The sequence below is a fragment of the Podarcis melisellensis genome, assembly GCF_964234715.1.
Source record: "Podarcis melisellensis genome assembly, chromosome: 18".
In the NCBI taxonomy this organism is placed as follows: domain Eukaryota; kingdom Metazoa; phylum Chordata; class Lepidosauria; order Squamata; family Lacertidae; genus Podarcis; species Podarcis melisellensis.
In genome coordinates this window covers 7,487,677-7,503,731 of record NC_138536.1, presented here as the reverse complement: position 1 = coordinate 7,503,731, position 16,055 = coordinate 7,487,677, and the positions used below count along the sequence as shown (strand labels likewise).

Sequence of the window (16,055 nt, the reverse complement as noted above, 5' to 3'; positions counted from 1 at the left end):
AGCCTATCCTACCTCACCGGGTTGTTTGTAAGGATCCTAGTCTCGCGCAGTGGCGAAGCGTTTGAGCGGCTCCCAAGCTCTCGAGAGGGGAAGCAGTCTTGTCGTTGTTTTGATTTGCATAGTTTAGTTTCCCTTAAAAAAAAGATCAAATAATGCAATTCAGCATGAATGAATTTAATTGTAACGCGAGCCTTCGCATTGTCACAAGAGGAGGCATGTCAGGATTTGAACGGGGAACCTCGGGCTCGCTGGGGCTGCGTCTACCCAGCCTACAGAGCTCTCTTCAGGCACGAAAGGGAATTGCTCCATCCACCAAAAATCTCTGCCACTGGGTGCCCACACAGAGACCCTAGATTGGGGAGATGTGCTGAGAATATTAGGACATTGGAGCTCTAAAACATGGGTAGGCAAACTATGTCCCGGGGGCCGGATCTGGCCCAATCGCCTTCTCAATCCGGCCCACAAACGATCCAGGAATCAGCGTGTTTTTACATGAGTAGAGCGTGTCCTTTTATTTTAAATGCATCTCTGCGTTCTTTGTGGGGCATAGGAATTGGTTCATTTTTTCCCCTTCAAAATATAGTCCGGCCCCCCACAAGGTCTGAGGGTCAGTGGACCGGCCCCCTGCTGAAAAAGTTTACTGACCCCTGAAATCAATGATAAGATGTAGGCAAATTTGCTTGTTGTTGTTGTTTAGATTTATGTACCACCCTTCATCACAAGATCTCAGGGTGCTTTATAGGATGAAATGCAAGGTAAAAAAACCGTGAGTAAACAGTTGAGTGCCTGGAGGCGGTTGGAGGATGGATGGCGAACAGATTGAGGTTGAATCCTGACAAGACAGAAGTACTGTTTTGGGGGGACAGGGGGCGGGCGGGTGTGGGGGACTCCCTGGTCCTGAATGGGGTCACTGTGCCCCTGAAGGACCAGGTGCGCAGCCTGGGAGTCATTTTGGACTCACAGCTGTCCATGGAGGAGCAGGTCAGTTCTGTGTCCGGGGCAGCTGTCTACCAGCTCCATCTGGTACGCAGGATGAGACCCTACCTGCCCGCAGACTGTCTCGCCAGAGTGGTGCATGCTCTGGTTATCTCCCGCTTGGACTACTGCAATGCGCTCTACGTGGGGCTACCTTTGAAGGTGACCCGGAAACTACAACTAATCCAGAATGCGGCAGCTAGACTGGTGAATGGGAGCGGCCGCCGAGACCATATAACACCGGTCCTGAGAGATCTGCATTGGCTCCCAGTACATTTCCGAGCCCAATTCAAAGTGTTGGTGCTGACCTTTAAAGCCCTAAACGGCCTTGTCCCAGTATACCTGAAGGAGCGTCTCCACCCCCATCGTTCAGCCCGGACACTGAGGTCCAGCACTGAGGGCCTTCTGGCGGTTCCCTCCATGCGAGAAATGAGGTTACAGGGAACCAGGCAGAGGGCCTTCTCGGTAGTGGTGCCCTCCCTTCAGATGTGAAGGAAATAAGCAGCTATCTTCTCTTTAAAAGACATCTGAAGGCTTCAGGGAAGTTTTTAATAGCCTATGGACTATAATGTAACTTAAAGAGAAAATCTTTTTCCTCCGAAAGCATTTTATTTTAAAAATCCAATTTAATATATATTTTTTAAAAAATCCGATTTAAGTAAATAAAATTTTACTTTTTTGGTGTGGTTTTTTTAGTCATTTTTATCCACCCTGGTTTCTCTCTGTTCACCCTGGTGCATGTTGCGGGTGGGTGTTGCTGGCACCCTCTCTTGTGGCACTCCAGAAACCCTGCGTGGTTGGGCAAACCAGAATTTCCTTCTGTTTCGTGTTGGCGCCTGGTGGGTGGGGAGCCAGTCTTTCCTGTTCAGCCTTGCTTGGTCATCATGACTATGGCATGGAAGGGCGATGTGCAAACAAGCATCCGGATGATTCTTGCAATGAGGTGCATGTCAGCGCAGATCGTAGAATTGTGGAGTAAGGGGGCGATCTCGTCCAACCCTTTGTGGTACAGGAATCCCTTGGCCCAACACAGGACTCGAACCCACGGCCCCGGCGTTTAAGAATCTCATTCTATACCCCACTGAGCTCTTCCAGACGTGGGTATATTCCCTTCTGAATCCTGGGCGTTCCAAAGCACAGTGGTACCTCAGGTTACAGACGCTTCAGGTTACAGACTCTGCTAACCCAGAAATAGTGCTTCAGGTTAAGAACTTTGCTTCAGGAGGAGAACAGAAATTGCGTGGCGGCCGCAGCAGGAGGCCCCATTAGCTAAAGTGGTACCTCAGGTTAAGAACAGTTTCAGGTTAAGAACGGACCTCCAGAACGAATTAAGTTCTTAACCCGAGGTACCACTGTATTTGGAACGGGCGGTGGTTTCAAAATACAGTGGACCCTCCGAATATGAACTTAATTCGCCCCGGGGGTCTGTACTTACCCCAAAAAAGTCTGTATCCGGAGGCGCTGCTTCTGCGCGTGCGCACGGCCGATAGAGTGCTTCTGCGCATGCACAAAGCACACAGAGCGTTTCTGTGCATGCGCACGCAGCAATACCCGGAAGTATACACTTCCGGGGTTGCTGCGTTCGTAACTCGAAATTACGTTACCCGAAAACCCGAGGTACCACTGTAATTGCATATTAGTTACACCAAATTTGATTTCCGTTGACCTTGCCAACTCTATGTGCTCACATAGCTTGATTTGCCACACTCTTACTGATAGAATTCCCAACTTTATTTTGATAGTTCCGCACCTATAATACCTAACAAAAAGGCCTCTGGTTTTTTTAACAAAAGTTATCTTAAACATTTTCTCTGGCTCGTTATATATCATTTCCCAGAAGCCACCTACGGGTGTGTGTGTGTTCTAGCACCGTTTGACGGTTTCTAGCACCGTTTGACTGTTTCTAGCACCGTTTGACTGTTTCTAGCACTGTTTGACTGTTTCTAGCACCGTTTGTTTCTAGCCCCGCTTGACGGTTTCTTTAGCACCGTTTGACGGTTTCCAGCACCGCTTGACAGTTTCTAGCACTGCTTGATGGTTTCTCTTTCCTCTCCCCAGCCCCCTGGTGTCAGCATGGAGGGCGGTGTGGACGGCCCCATCGGAATCCCCTTCCCTGACCACAGCAGCGACATCTTGAGCAGCCTGAACGAGCAGAGGAACCACGGCCTGCTCTGCGACGTGGTGATCCTGGTGGACGGGCAGGAGTTCCCCACGCACCGCTCGGTCCTGGCGGCCTGCAGCCAGTACTTCAAAAAGCTCTTCACCTCAGGGCTGGTGGTCGACCAGCAGAACGTGTACGAGATAGACTTTGTGAGCGCCGAGGCCCTCTCGTCCCTGCTGGAGTTCGCCTACACGGCCACCCTCACCGTCAGCACTTCGAACGTGGGCGAGATCCTCAACGCCGCCACGCTGCTAGAGATCCAGGCGGTGAGGGACGTTTGCACGGATCTGCTGGACAGGAAGATTCTGGCCAAGCACGACCAGATGGACACAGTAGATCAAATTGATCAAAGGAACCATCTCAGAGCGAAAGAGTACCTGGAGTTTTTTCAGAGCAACCCCATCAACGGGCAGCAGGGCACCTACCCGTGGACCAACCCGGACTTGAGGGACCTCCAGCGGCTCGGCTTCCGGGGCTCGGAGGTCAAGGAGGAGCCGGACTGCAACGGCCTGGACTTCTACACTCAGGCCGCCCTCAGCGACAGACCAAAGGCGAACGACGGCGACCCCGACGGCAAGATGTGGCTGGAGGCCGAGGAGGCGAAAGCGGCCGCCGCCGCCCAGGGACCCTTGTTCCCCGCCTCGCAGAACGGACAGTACAGCCTGGGCACGGTGCCCGGGGAGGACGAGGCGGCGGCTCAACTGGACCAGCAGGAGGCGGGGGGCTCCCCCGCCTTCGTCCCCGGGGAGGGCGAGGAGGCGGACCCCCGGGAAGTGGACGGCCTGGCCGCCAGCACCCTCCTGCAGCGGATGATCAATTCCGTGGAGCGGCAGCAGCTGGCCGAGGACGACCGCAAAGACGACGACGGAGTCATGGATTATTACTTGAAATACTTTAGCACTTCCCAAGAGGGGGGCGAGTACCCGTCCTGGTCCCACAAGTCGGAGAAGAAGATCCGGGCCAAAGCATTCCAGAAGTGCCCCATCTGCGAGAAGGTGATCCAAGGGGCGGGCAAACTCCCTCGCCACATCCGGACCCACACGGGAGAGAAGCCGTATGAATGTAACATTTGCAAAGTTCGGTTTACGAGGTGAGCACGGGGAGAGGGGGTGGGCTGGGGGGGGCCGCACGGTTGCCCCCCTCTGGAAGATCCCAGTCCTTGCTACTGTGAGAATATTACCGTAATTTTCTCCCTATAGGGCGCACTGGCCCATAGGGCGCACCTAGTTTTTGGGGGGGGGATAAATATTTTTTTTTATTTCCCCCCCCAGGCGCGGGGCTGGGGCGGGGGAAGCCTGAGCTTCCCCTGACCCCAGCCCCCAGAACAGACTGCTATCCACAAGCCTTGGGAGCCCGTTGGGAACTCCCGCGGGCTCGCACGGCTTGCGGATAGCTTCCTGAATCCTGGAGAGAGAGAGGGGTCGGTGCACACTGACCCCTCTCGCTCTCCAGGCTTCAGCGAAAGCCTGCATTCGCCCCATAGGACGCACACACATTTCCCCTTCATTTTTGGAGGGGGAAAAGTGTGTCCTATAGGGCGAAAAATACGGTATTTATCGTTCGTTCGTTCTAAATTTTCGTAAATTTATACACCGCTTATACGAGGCGGATAAGATAAAACAGTAAGATCGGGGGGGAATTGTAGCTGTGCTTTGTGACATACGAACGTTAAAATACAGTGGCCTGCAAATTTAATGGAGGAAAATATCATATACGCTCAGCGGAAGCCATTTCGACTTCCGAGGCGCGTTCGAAAACGGAAGCGTTTATTTCCGGGTTTACAGCGTCCGAGTTCCAAAACGTTTGTCCAGGAATCAGCGTGTTTCTACATGAATAGAATGTGCCCTTTTATTTAAAATTCACCTCTGGGTTATTTGCAAGGCCTGCCTGGTGTTTTTTACATGAGTAGAATGTGTGCTTTTCTTTGAAATGCATCTCTGGGTTATTTGTGGGGCATAGGAATTGGTTCATTTTCCCCCACCTCCAAAATATAGTCCAGCCCCCCACAAGGTCCGAGGGACGGTGGACCGGCCCCCTGCTGGAAAAGTTTGCTGACCCCTGACCTAAACACTGCAGGTGGGCAGAATTGCCAGAGATAATTTGGAACTGAACTGCAAACTGACCGTGAACTGAATTAGTTTGCTTCTCTTTGGACGTATTGGAACGTTAAAAAAAATGAACTTTCCAAGTTCTCTGCAGGTCGGCCGTACAAAATCTTAAGCCCGGATGTGGTGGTGGGGGGGATGACATTGAAAACAACGGATTTGGAGCATTGAAACGGCATTCTCTGTTAATCCGACCTCTCGGGGGGGGGGAAGGCTGGTTTTGGTGGAGAAGACCCCTCCCCACCTGCTCAGGTGGGTGCCAGCAGCCTCCCATCCCAAAATGCAAGCGGATCTCTTTGAACACACCTGGGGAGGAATTTGAGAGGTGTGCTAAGATCCACAACCCATAATTTGCCCTTCCCTGTCAGTGCCCCAAGTTACTGGAGGAACAAAATTGCACCCAGGAAAACAAGGTAGGAAACCTTTTGCAAAAAGTGTGTTTGTTTTTAACCTGTTGCTTTAGTTTTTGTTGTTTTTTGTTTATTTCTTGCTCGTTATGATACATTTATTTATTTAGTAAAGTTTTAAAACTTTACAGTCACGTACCGAACGTACAACATAGAAACAAGATTCCAAGGAATCTCCTGGACTTCCCTCTTTCCCTTTGTGGTGGATCCTGTTATTAATTATTTCCTTCTGCGTCTTTTATAATAATCCAAATCTTTTACATCTCCATTGTATCCAAAATTCACCATTAAACTACAAGTGTTATTCAAATCCTACTAACAATTTTAACTATTTACAATGGTCCTTAAGATAATCTCTAAATTTTCCCCATTCCTTATTTAAAATTTTGGTCTTCCTGATTTCTGATCATTTTAGCCATTTCGGCATACATCCATCAACTTGATCAGCCATTCTTCTCTGGTCGGGACTTTATCTTTGAAACGTTACTATTATTTTCATCATTATTATTAGTTTATTGCATTTGTACCCAACCAATGAGCCGAGCGGGCTTCGAACCCCCTTCTCCCAGGTCTTCCAATCTGGTTATCATTATAGGACACCCTGGGTATTTTCCAAAGAAGCAAAATTCAAAGCATTGGAAATAAGAATGTGCTTAAAAGTTGGCTCTTTGTGAGCCAAAACTCACTGCCAGAAAATTGGTCCAGGGACAAGAAGCTAGAGTCAACATATCCGAGCACTAGTAACTTTGGGGCGCTTGTTGTGAACCGTTACTCCTTTGTTTTTGCTGTTTTGTTTTTTTGGACTGTCGGCCCCCTAGATATACAGTCATACCTTGGTTTTCGAACAGCTTAGTTCCTGAACGTTTTGGCTCCTGAACGCCACAAACCCGAAAGTAACTGTTCCGGCTTGCAAACTATTTTTGGAAGCTGAACATCCAGTGGGGTTTCTGCAGCTTCCGATTGGCTGCAGTAGCTTCCTGCAGCCAATCAGAAGCCACGCTTTGGTTTCCGAACATTTTGGAAGTCGAACGGACTTGCGGAACGGATTCCGTTCGACTTCAAAGGTACAACTGTGTGTGCAGTTTCTTACCAGGTTGCCATTTTAACTATGTGTGACGCGGCAGCTAAAAAAGCCAATGCAATTCTGGGCTGCATCAATAGGAGTATAGCATCTAGATCAAGGGAAGTAATAGTGCCACTGTATTCTGCTCTGGTCAGACCTCACCTGGAGTACTGTGTCCAGTTCTGGGCACCACAGTTCAAGAAGGACACTGACAAACTGGAACGTGTCCAGAGGAGGGCAACCAAAATGGTCAAAGGCCTGGAAACGATGCCTTATGAGGAACGGCTAAGGGAGCTGGGCATGTTTAGCCTGGAGAAGAGGAGGTTAAGGGGTGATATGATAGCCATGTTCAAATATATAAAAGGATGTCACATAGAGGAGGGAGAAAGGTTGTTTTCTGCTGCTCCAGAGAAGCGGACACGGAGCAATGGATCCAAACTACAAGAAAGAAGATTCCACCTAAACATTAGGAAGAACTTCCTGACAGTAAGAGCTGTTTGACAGTGGAATTTGCTGCCAAGGAGTGTGGTGGAGTCTCCTTCTTTGGAGGTCTTTAAGCAGAGGCTTGACAACCATATGTCAGGAGTGCTCTGATGGTGTTTCCTGCTTGGCAGGGGGTTGGACTCGATGGCCCTTGGGGTCTCTTCCAACTCTATGATTCTATATGTGTATTTCGCAGTACGTTTTCTGGCTGACAAGAGACAATTATTCCTCTTGACATTTTTAAGCCACTTAGAGAAGGACTGTGCAGCAATCCGTGGGACATTACTGAACTCTAGTTCCCATCAACATGAGCCAGCCAAAGATCATAGCCATGTGGAGCTAAAGATTTGGCGATGGGCAGTGTTAGAAACTCAGATATGCAGTGGTACTTCTGGATACGAACGGGATCCGTTCCGGAGCCCTGGTAGCATCCAGAAGCGAAGGCAACAAGTGACTGTGCGTCTGCACATGTGCGGGTTGCAATTCGTAACTTCCATTCATGCGCGTGACGTCATTTTGACTGCGCATGCGCGAGGGGCGAAACCCAGAAGTAACGCGTTCTGTTACTTCCAGGTTGTCACGGAGCGCAACCCAAAAGCGCTCAACCTGAAGCACATTTAACCCGAGGTATGACTGTACAAAGGGGCGCGGGTGGCGCTGTGGGTTAAACCACAGAGCCTAGGACTTGCCGATCAGAAGGTCGGCGGTTCGAATCCCCACGACAGGGTGAGCTCCCGTTGCTCGGTCCCTGCTCCTGCCAACCTAGCAGTTCGAAAGCACGTCAAAGTGCAAGTAGATAAATAGGTACCACTCTGGCGGGAAGGTAAACGGCGTTTCCGTGCGCTGGTCTGGTTCGCCAGAAGCGGCTTAGTCCTGCTGGCCACATAACCCGGAAGCTGTACGCCGGCTCCCTCGGCCAATAAAGCGAGATGAGCGCCGCAACCCCAGAGTCGGCCACGATAGTCAGGGGTCTCTTTACCTATGACTGTACAAGCCAGGTGCCAAATGGCTCCTTCAACGAAGGTTGCAGTCACCAAAACAGAATGTCTAGTTTCCATTTTGGGGCAAATCTTATTTTTCAAAGGATGAATGGACTGTGATTGATTCTCGGTTAAACGCCCCGCTAGTTCGGATGACAACCTTGAGTTCAGGTCAAGAGCTTTGAGAACCGAAATATATTAATCACACAATATTGGTCATTGTCTCTTATCCTCGGAATTCGCAGTCCATCTCTGCGTGGCATTCTAGGTAGTCTTTTGCCGGCTGCATAATCTTTTATTCCACCCATTTCTGTCTCCAATCTTCATTTCTTTAATTCTATCTGCTGCCCATATGTTCATTCTTACTTGTAGGTTAAATTGACTATTATACACTCTAAGATACTCTTCAAAACACTTCCACTCATCTCTTATCCGTGACAGGGCAGCCCTATAAATTAATTTGGTAAATAAATTGGGCGAAAACCAAATGTCCCTTACAGGAGGATCTGAAATATTTTCCTTGAAGCTGGCATTTCTTTTATTCTGGATTGTTAAGATTTGATAAGCGTTGTGGGTGGCGCTGTGGGTTAAACCACTGAGCCTAGGGCTTGCCGATCAGAAGGTTGGCGGTATGAATCCCTGCGACGGGGTGAGCTCCCGTTGCTCAGTCCCTGCTCCTACCAACCCAGCAGTTCAAATGCACGTCAAAGTGCAAGTAGATAAATAGGTACCACTCTGGCGGGAAGGTAAACGGCGTTTCCGTGCGCTGCTCTGGTTTGCCAGAAGCGGCTTAGTCCTGCTGGCCACATGACCTGGAAGTTGTACGCCGGCTCCCTTGGCCAATAAAGTGAGATGAGCGCCGCAACCCCAGAGTCGGCCACGACTGGACCTAATGGTCAGGGGTCCCTTTACCTTTAATATTTGATATTTCAATGTGTTGTTGACCGTTTTGAGATTTTCTTTAAAATATAAAGCGATATAGGAATGAAATGAAGAATAATAACAACAACAAATTTCATTGGGGGGGGGAATGGGCGTCTAGACGTCCTATTGTGGCAACCACAGTTTCTAACACTGCCCATTTTGGATCTGTTAGATAAGCCGCTTTGCTAAAGTGGTGATTGTGGCTGATTTAACCTCGAAAAAAAGAGGTGGCCCTGAACTGAGGCTGTTCACACAGCCGGAATTAGGTTTGATGAGGCCCTTAGCTCCTGGAGGTAATGGGCCCTTAATATGTCCGGCTGTCCTTTGCCGACAACAAATTGTTGCTGGTTTTTGTGTTGAATATATGCCATGTGGTCGTTTACGGACCTAATAGGTATCTAAACTCGTTTGCACATAACAAAATAGGAGCCTGCACAACACAAAACACTGTTGCTGTATGTAGGTTTTATTATTATTTTTATATTATATCTTGGAAATGTACATTCAGGTTATAAATTTTTTTAGGGCTCCCGAGAGAGTGGGGCCCTAAGCTATAGCTTGTTTAGCTTATATGTAAATCTGGCACTGGCTGTGCCAGTTTTGGAAAGGTAAATTGACCCCTGACCATTAGGTCCAGTCGTGACCGACTCTGGGGTTGTGGCGCTCATCTCTCTTTACTGGCCGAGGGAGCTGGCGTACAGCTTCCAGGTCATGTGGCCAGCAGGACTAAGCCGCTTCTGGCAGACCAGAGCAGTGCACGGAAACGCCGTTTACCTTCCCGCCGGAGTGGTACCTATTTATCTACTTGCACTTGGACGTGCATTTGAACTGCTAGGTTGGCAGGAGCAGGGACCGAGCAACGGGAGCTCAGCCCGTCGCAGAGATTCGAACCGCCGACCTTCTGATCGGCAAGTCCTAGGCTCTGTGGTTTAACCCACAGAACCACCCGCATCCCTGCCAGTTTTGGAGGGGGGGTGCAAAACCGTCGTTGGAGTGGAGGAAGCAAGCCTCACGAGCTGAAGAGTCTAATCATCCCCTCGTGACACCGAAGGCCCTTTCTTGTTTCTCCCTACCCGACCCCCCTTTAATGTTCTCTGCTCTTATTTTCCACCTCCCCTCCCCTCTGGAAGGGAGAGTCCCTTATGCATTTAAAAGCGGCTCTGTTGCAGCCAAGGTCATAAACTGCGGTGCATTAGGAAGATTGATGGGCGGAGCGGGGGGGGGCAGCCTGCTGCACTCGGGGGAAGATGGCATGAAAATAACGCCGGGGAGAAGCACGGAAGATGTTGTTGCCCATGCTCTCCTCCCCACTCTGAATCCCAGAGACTGCGCTGCATCTTAACATGCAGATAGATGCCCCTGACAACCTTTGAAGCTGTGAGATGCACAGAAACACACTTGTTGTTTAGTCGTGTCCGACTCTTTGTGACCCCCTGAACCAGAGCACACCAGGCACTCCTGTCTTCCAGTGCCTCCTGCAGTTTGGTCAAACTCATGTTAGCTTCAAGAACACTGTCCCAGCATCTTGTCCTCTGTCGTCCCCTTCTCCTTGCGCCCTCCATCTTTCCCAACATCAGGGTCTTTTCCAGGGAGTCTTCTCTTCTCATGAGGTGGCCAAAGTACTGGAGCCTCAGCTTCAGGATCTGTCCTTCCAGTGAGCAGTCAGGGGTGATTTCCTTCAGAATGGAGAGGTTTGATCTTCTTGCAGTCCATGGGACTCTCAAGAGTCTCCTCCAGTACCAGAATTCAAAAGCATCAATTCTTCGGCGATCAGCCTTCTTTATGGTCCAGCTCTCACTTCCATACATCACTACTGGGGAAACCATAGCTTTAACTATACGGACCTTTGTTGGCAAGGTGACGTCTCTGCTTTTTAAGATGCTGTCCAGGTTTGTCATTGCTTTTTCCCCAAGAAGCAGGCGTCTTTTAATTTCGTGACTGCTGTCATAAAACACACACACACCCAAAAAAGCCCATTGCCACTTGGACATAGTAGAAAACCTTATTTTTCACGCAGTGGCATCTCAGGGTTGGACCAGGAATGCAGAGTCCCGTCTGAAACTATGGAGAGCTGTTGCCAGCCAGAGCGGACCCTCCTGGTCTTCGTATAAGGCGCCAGCCTAGCACCCAGAGGTTTCCATGTGGTTGCAGTTGGGAACCACGCCAGTTACAAAACGTGCCTCATTTCCTTCCCCCCATAGTTTTTATTAGATTTTCTGTTTTACACATTTAGAATATTCCTTTATAAACAACCTTAAAATGTCAGTGACTTCCCTTCTCGTTCCATGGTTCATTTTGCGTATCATAAATCCCTGCGTATTTTACAGAAGCGAAAGCATTCAGTGTTCCATTATTACATCCATCAAAACTTACTGACACTGTTGAATTTATCTTAATGTTGCCCATCTAAATTCTAAACAGGAGAGAACAAGATTGGAGTAGTAGTAATAATAACAACAATAATTTCTTATTCATACCCCGCCCATCTGGCTGGGTTTCCCCAGCCACTCTGGGCGGCTCTCAACGGAATATTAAAAGCACAATGAAACATCAAACTTTAAAAACTTCCCTAAGCAGTGTTGGCTTTAGATGTCTTCTAAAAGTCAGATAGATGTCTATTTTCTTCACGTCTGGTGGGAGGGAGCCACTACCAAGAAGGCCCTCTGCCTGGTTCCCTGTACCTTCATTTCTCGCAGGGAGGGAACTGCCAGAAGGCCCTTGGAGCTGGACCTCAGTGTCCGGGCAGAACGATGGGGGTGGAGACACTCCTTCACGTATACTGGGCTGTTTAGGGCTTTAAAGGTCAGTACCAACACTTTAAATTGTGCTTGGAAACGTACTGGGACCCAATGTAAGTCTTTCATGACCAGTGTTATATTGTCTTGGCAGCCACTCCCAGTCTAGGTGCCGCATTCTGGATTAATTGCAGTTTCCGGGTCACCTTCAAAGGTAGCCCCACGTAGAGTGCATTGCAGTAGTCCAAGTGGGAGATAACCAGAGCATGCACCACTCTGGCAAGACAGTCTGCGGGCAGGGAGGGACTCATCCTGCATACCTGATGGAACTGGTAAACAGCTGCCCTGGACACAGAATTGACCTGTGCCTCCATGGACAGCTGTGAGTCTCCAAGGTCCAGTTCCAAGGGCCTTCTGACAGTTCCCTTCCTGGAAAAAGAAAAGCTACAGGGAACCAGGCAGAGGGCCTTCTTGGTGGTGGCGCCCGCCCTGTGGAATTCCCTCCCACCAGATGTCAAAGAGAAAAACAACTACCCAACATTTAGAAGGCATCTGAAGGCAGCCCTGTTCAGGGAGGTTTTTAATGTGTGGCATTTTAATGTATTTTTAATCTTTGTTGGAAGCCGCCCAGAGTGGCTGGGAAAACCCACCCAGATGTGCGGGGTACAAATAAATTATTATTCCAAAATGACCCCCAGGCTGCACACCTGGTCCTTCAGGCACACAGTTGCCCCATTCAAGACCAGGGAGTCCCCCACACCTGCCCGTCCCCTGTCCCCCCCCAAAAAAACCAGTAAAAAGATAAAGGTACCCCTGACCAGTTGCGGCCGACTCTGGGGTTGCGGTACTCATCTCGCTTTATGGCCGAGGGAGCCAGTGTCCAGTTTCCGGGTCATGTGGCCAGCATGACAAAGCCGCTTCCGGCGAACCAGAGCAGCGCACAGAAACGCCGTTTACCTTCCCGCCAGAGTGGTACCTATTTATCTACTTGCGCTGGCGTGCTTTCAAACTGCTAGGTTGGGACCGAGCAAGGTAGCTCACCCCATCGCTGGGATTCGAACCGCGACCTTCTGATCGGCAAGCCCTATGCTCTTGTGGTTTAACCCCCACAGCGCCACCCATAAAAACAAACCAACAGTACTTCGGTCTTAAATCTTCCCTCCGTAACTTTTCCTTCCTCCTCTTTCCGACGCAGGCAGGACAAGCTGAAGGTTCACATGAGGAAACACACCGGCGAGAAGCCCTATCTTTGCCAGCAGTGTGGGGCGGCCTTTGCTCACAACTACGACCTGAAGAACCACATGCGCGTCCACACGGGCCTGCGCCCCTACCAGTGCGAGAGCTGCTTCAAGACTTTCGTCCGCTCCGACCACTTGCACCGGCACCTTAAGAAGGATGGCTGCAACGGGATCCCTTCTCGGAGGGGGCGAAAGCCCCGCGTGAGAGATGCTTCCGCGCCCCCCGCCCCGGCTTCCAACCCCGACGACGGGAGTCTGGTGGGCGGCGAGGAGGCGCACGAAACGCAGGATGCGACTGCGCCGCAGGACGGCTTAGAACAGCACTTTGACGGGAGTTCGAGCGCCAAAGCGGCGTCGGGGGGTTTGAATGTAGGGGGGGTGAAGTCCGAGGGCGAAACGGAAGAACTCTCCTAAAAAAACAAAACCAACCAAAAAAAAAAAACAACAACCCGTAACGAGAAAAAAAAAGGTGTCACAAAATCTAGTTATAACTTTTCCTCCAGTTCCTCTTTTAAAATATGGTTTCCTCGCTCTTTTTTTGGGGGGGTGAGGAAAAGAATAGCCTTATAAGTCTATAATATATATATATATATATCTTGTTTGTGATCTTCCCCATAATAATAGGCAGTTTGTTGTACCCCTCTCGTTAGCCGCAGATTAATTTTTAAGGTTTTTTTGTTTTTTCCTGCCCTTGGGGGTGGGTGGGGGGTGTTTAGAGGAAAGGTTTGGAGACCGGGTTGGAGGGGAAAAGAGAGAGGGGGGTCTATTAAATACAAGACGAAGCTTCCAGAGTTTTTAGTTTGTTAAACGTTTTAAAACTTATACATATATATATGTGTATATATAAATATATATTATATTGGAGATTTTATCTATTTTAGCAAGCGTAATGTTCCAAAGGAACAAAAAAAGCAGGGAGATAAATTGTGTTGGTGGCTTGAGGAATCAATGAATTGGTGGGGTGGGGTGGAACTTCCTTCCTCTTCCTCTCTCCACCCCACCCCCCGCCGTTGTCCCCCCCGCACCCTGAAGGTGCTCATTTTGTTTCATATAATACCCATGGAGGTTTTAAGCTTTCTCAAGGGTTTTGTTTTGTAGTGGGGTGGCAAATTACCTTCCAGCCTCTGGGTTCCTGGCGCTGTCTAAATGCAAACCTTTAAACTGTTTGGGCCACTGAGTTTTTTTGGGGCGGGTCCACGCTCCTGATTTTTCCATCGCAAGATCTTGAGGAGTCCCGTAAATCTGTCCTTGCAAGGTGGATTTCCTGTGCTGCAAATTCCGGCCCATTCAAATTTTATTTTTCTAAAAGGCTCGCGGATGTTAAAAATAATCCGTTCGCCGTTCCTGCCAACCCCCTGGTCGTAAAAGGGGTGGGGTGAGGAGGCTGCGCCGGCAGCCCCCCCCCCCCACCCAAGGGCGTCAGGTCTAGAATTCACCTACGTTGGTAGGTGTCAAAATTATCCTGCCGTCAGCATAGAATTGTGCGGTCCCAGCGCAAATTTCGAATCGTTCATCTGGTCCACGTTTGATTTGGCTTCCGTTAAAGATCTCCCTCCAGCATTTGAGTCGTCAATTGGCCGGACTCTGCCGGAGGCGCTGATCCAACCTGTGAACAACATTTGCCGGTTAAAAGTTTGCTATTTAGCTTCCTCCGGCGGCGTCTTGTGTGCCCTGCGGAATGAAACCAAATTTTGTTCGAGGATAAAGTAAGTCGCTGTAGAGAGAAGCATTAGGGCTGCCTCTACTCAGGGCTGAACCCATTTAAATCGAGGATCCTGGGCTCATTAATTTCTACTCGTGAGTAGAATTTGGCTGGAAACAACCCTTTGGGGTTCAGCAATTCCCTGCTGCAGTCCTTAAACACAGCGCTGTGCCTCTTCCACATTGCATATTGCAAATTTAAGGGCATGTTGTAACTAGACCTTACGCAGGCAGGAAGTTGCCCCGCACGGTCCGAATTTCTAAAAATTCCCCCCTCCCCTGCATGCTGATCAGGTTCCAGCCTTGATCACAAATCACCCTTTGCGGGAAACCTGAGTTCCAGTAACGCAAGAATTTTGAGAAATGCTCTATTTTGAGTCCAGAAAACCTGGAGCTACTGCACCTTGACTTAAAAGCTTCCCGGCTAAAAAGAACAGGACTCTTTTAAAAGGGTTGCGGGAGTTTGCGATGCCTTTAGCCTCTTCAGGGGTTGCAATTTCGACCTCCTGGAGCACCTCAGGCTGGGGGGCGCCCACCCTTCCCACCCCACGGCGCTCTTGCCAAGAGTTCTCATGGGGGTCTTGCTGGCAGAAGGGCAAGATAGGCATTGGGGGTGAGATTTGCAAGGAGCGGCCATGAAACTGAGTTGGTGGCGATGCTATAGACCCGGGCAGCCTCTGTGTCCCCTCCCATTTTTTATCCGGTGGGGTGCAATTCCCTGTGCCCCCTCCCACCTTCCTCTCCCCGGTCCCCCTACCCCTTTTGGTACTATAGATATATATATGCCTAGCACAAAAAACCAAGCCAGGACCAGCCACCGCACTGAAATGAAATTGTGGTTTATTCAAGTAGGGTCCCATCTTCCAGTTTACGCCCCCTGAGTTACTGAGATTTTACGGAGCCTGACTTAAAAATGAAAAAGGGGGTTTTTGGTTTGGACCAAGGCAAGGTTTGTGGTCCAAGCTGTTTCCTGTGTTTGACCCACCAAATCCTATTTAGCAGACCAACCATCTGATGTAGAAGAAAATAGTGTTCTAGATAACGCAGCGGCTGTTCTATCAGGTTTATCAGAAAAAGCGTCGGCACCCTCTTAAGCTACGAAACCAAGGACACCTTTTTATCCATTTCAGAATTTTCTAAATGCACAGTTAAAAAAAAAAAAGATTCTAAAAGAGAGAAAGAGAGATTTAAGTCTTCTGTTTTTGTTTTTACAAGCACTTTTAAAGATTTTTCGTTTAATTTAAATATGAGAGAAAAGGTGACCAGTTTGGCCGAATGTAACC

At 49.4% G+C, this 16,055-nt stretch overlaps 1 protein-coding gene across 1 annotated transcript in view; it reads left to right on the top strand.

Moving 5' to 3' along the window:
- The window catches only part of ZBTB7A (zinc finger and BTB domain containing 7A), a 55,165-nt gene extending 41,091 nt beyond the window's left edge, over positions 1-14,074 (top strand). The window contains exons 2-3 of the mRNA XM_081895646.1: positions 3,034-4,226; positions 13,029-14,074. Of these exons, the coding sequence (XP_081751772.1) occupies positions 3,049-4,226; positions 13,029-13,485 (1,635 nt within the window). The 5' untranslated portion in view covers positions 3,034-3,048 and the 3' untranslated portion in view covers positions 13,486-14,074. The remainder of the gene's footprint in view (positions 1-3,033; positions 4,227-13,028) is intronic.
- Positions 14,075-16,055: the final 1,981 nt, after the last annotated feature.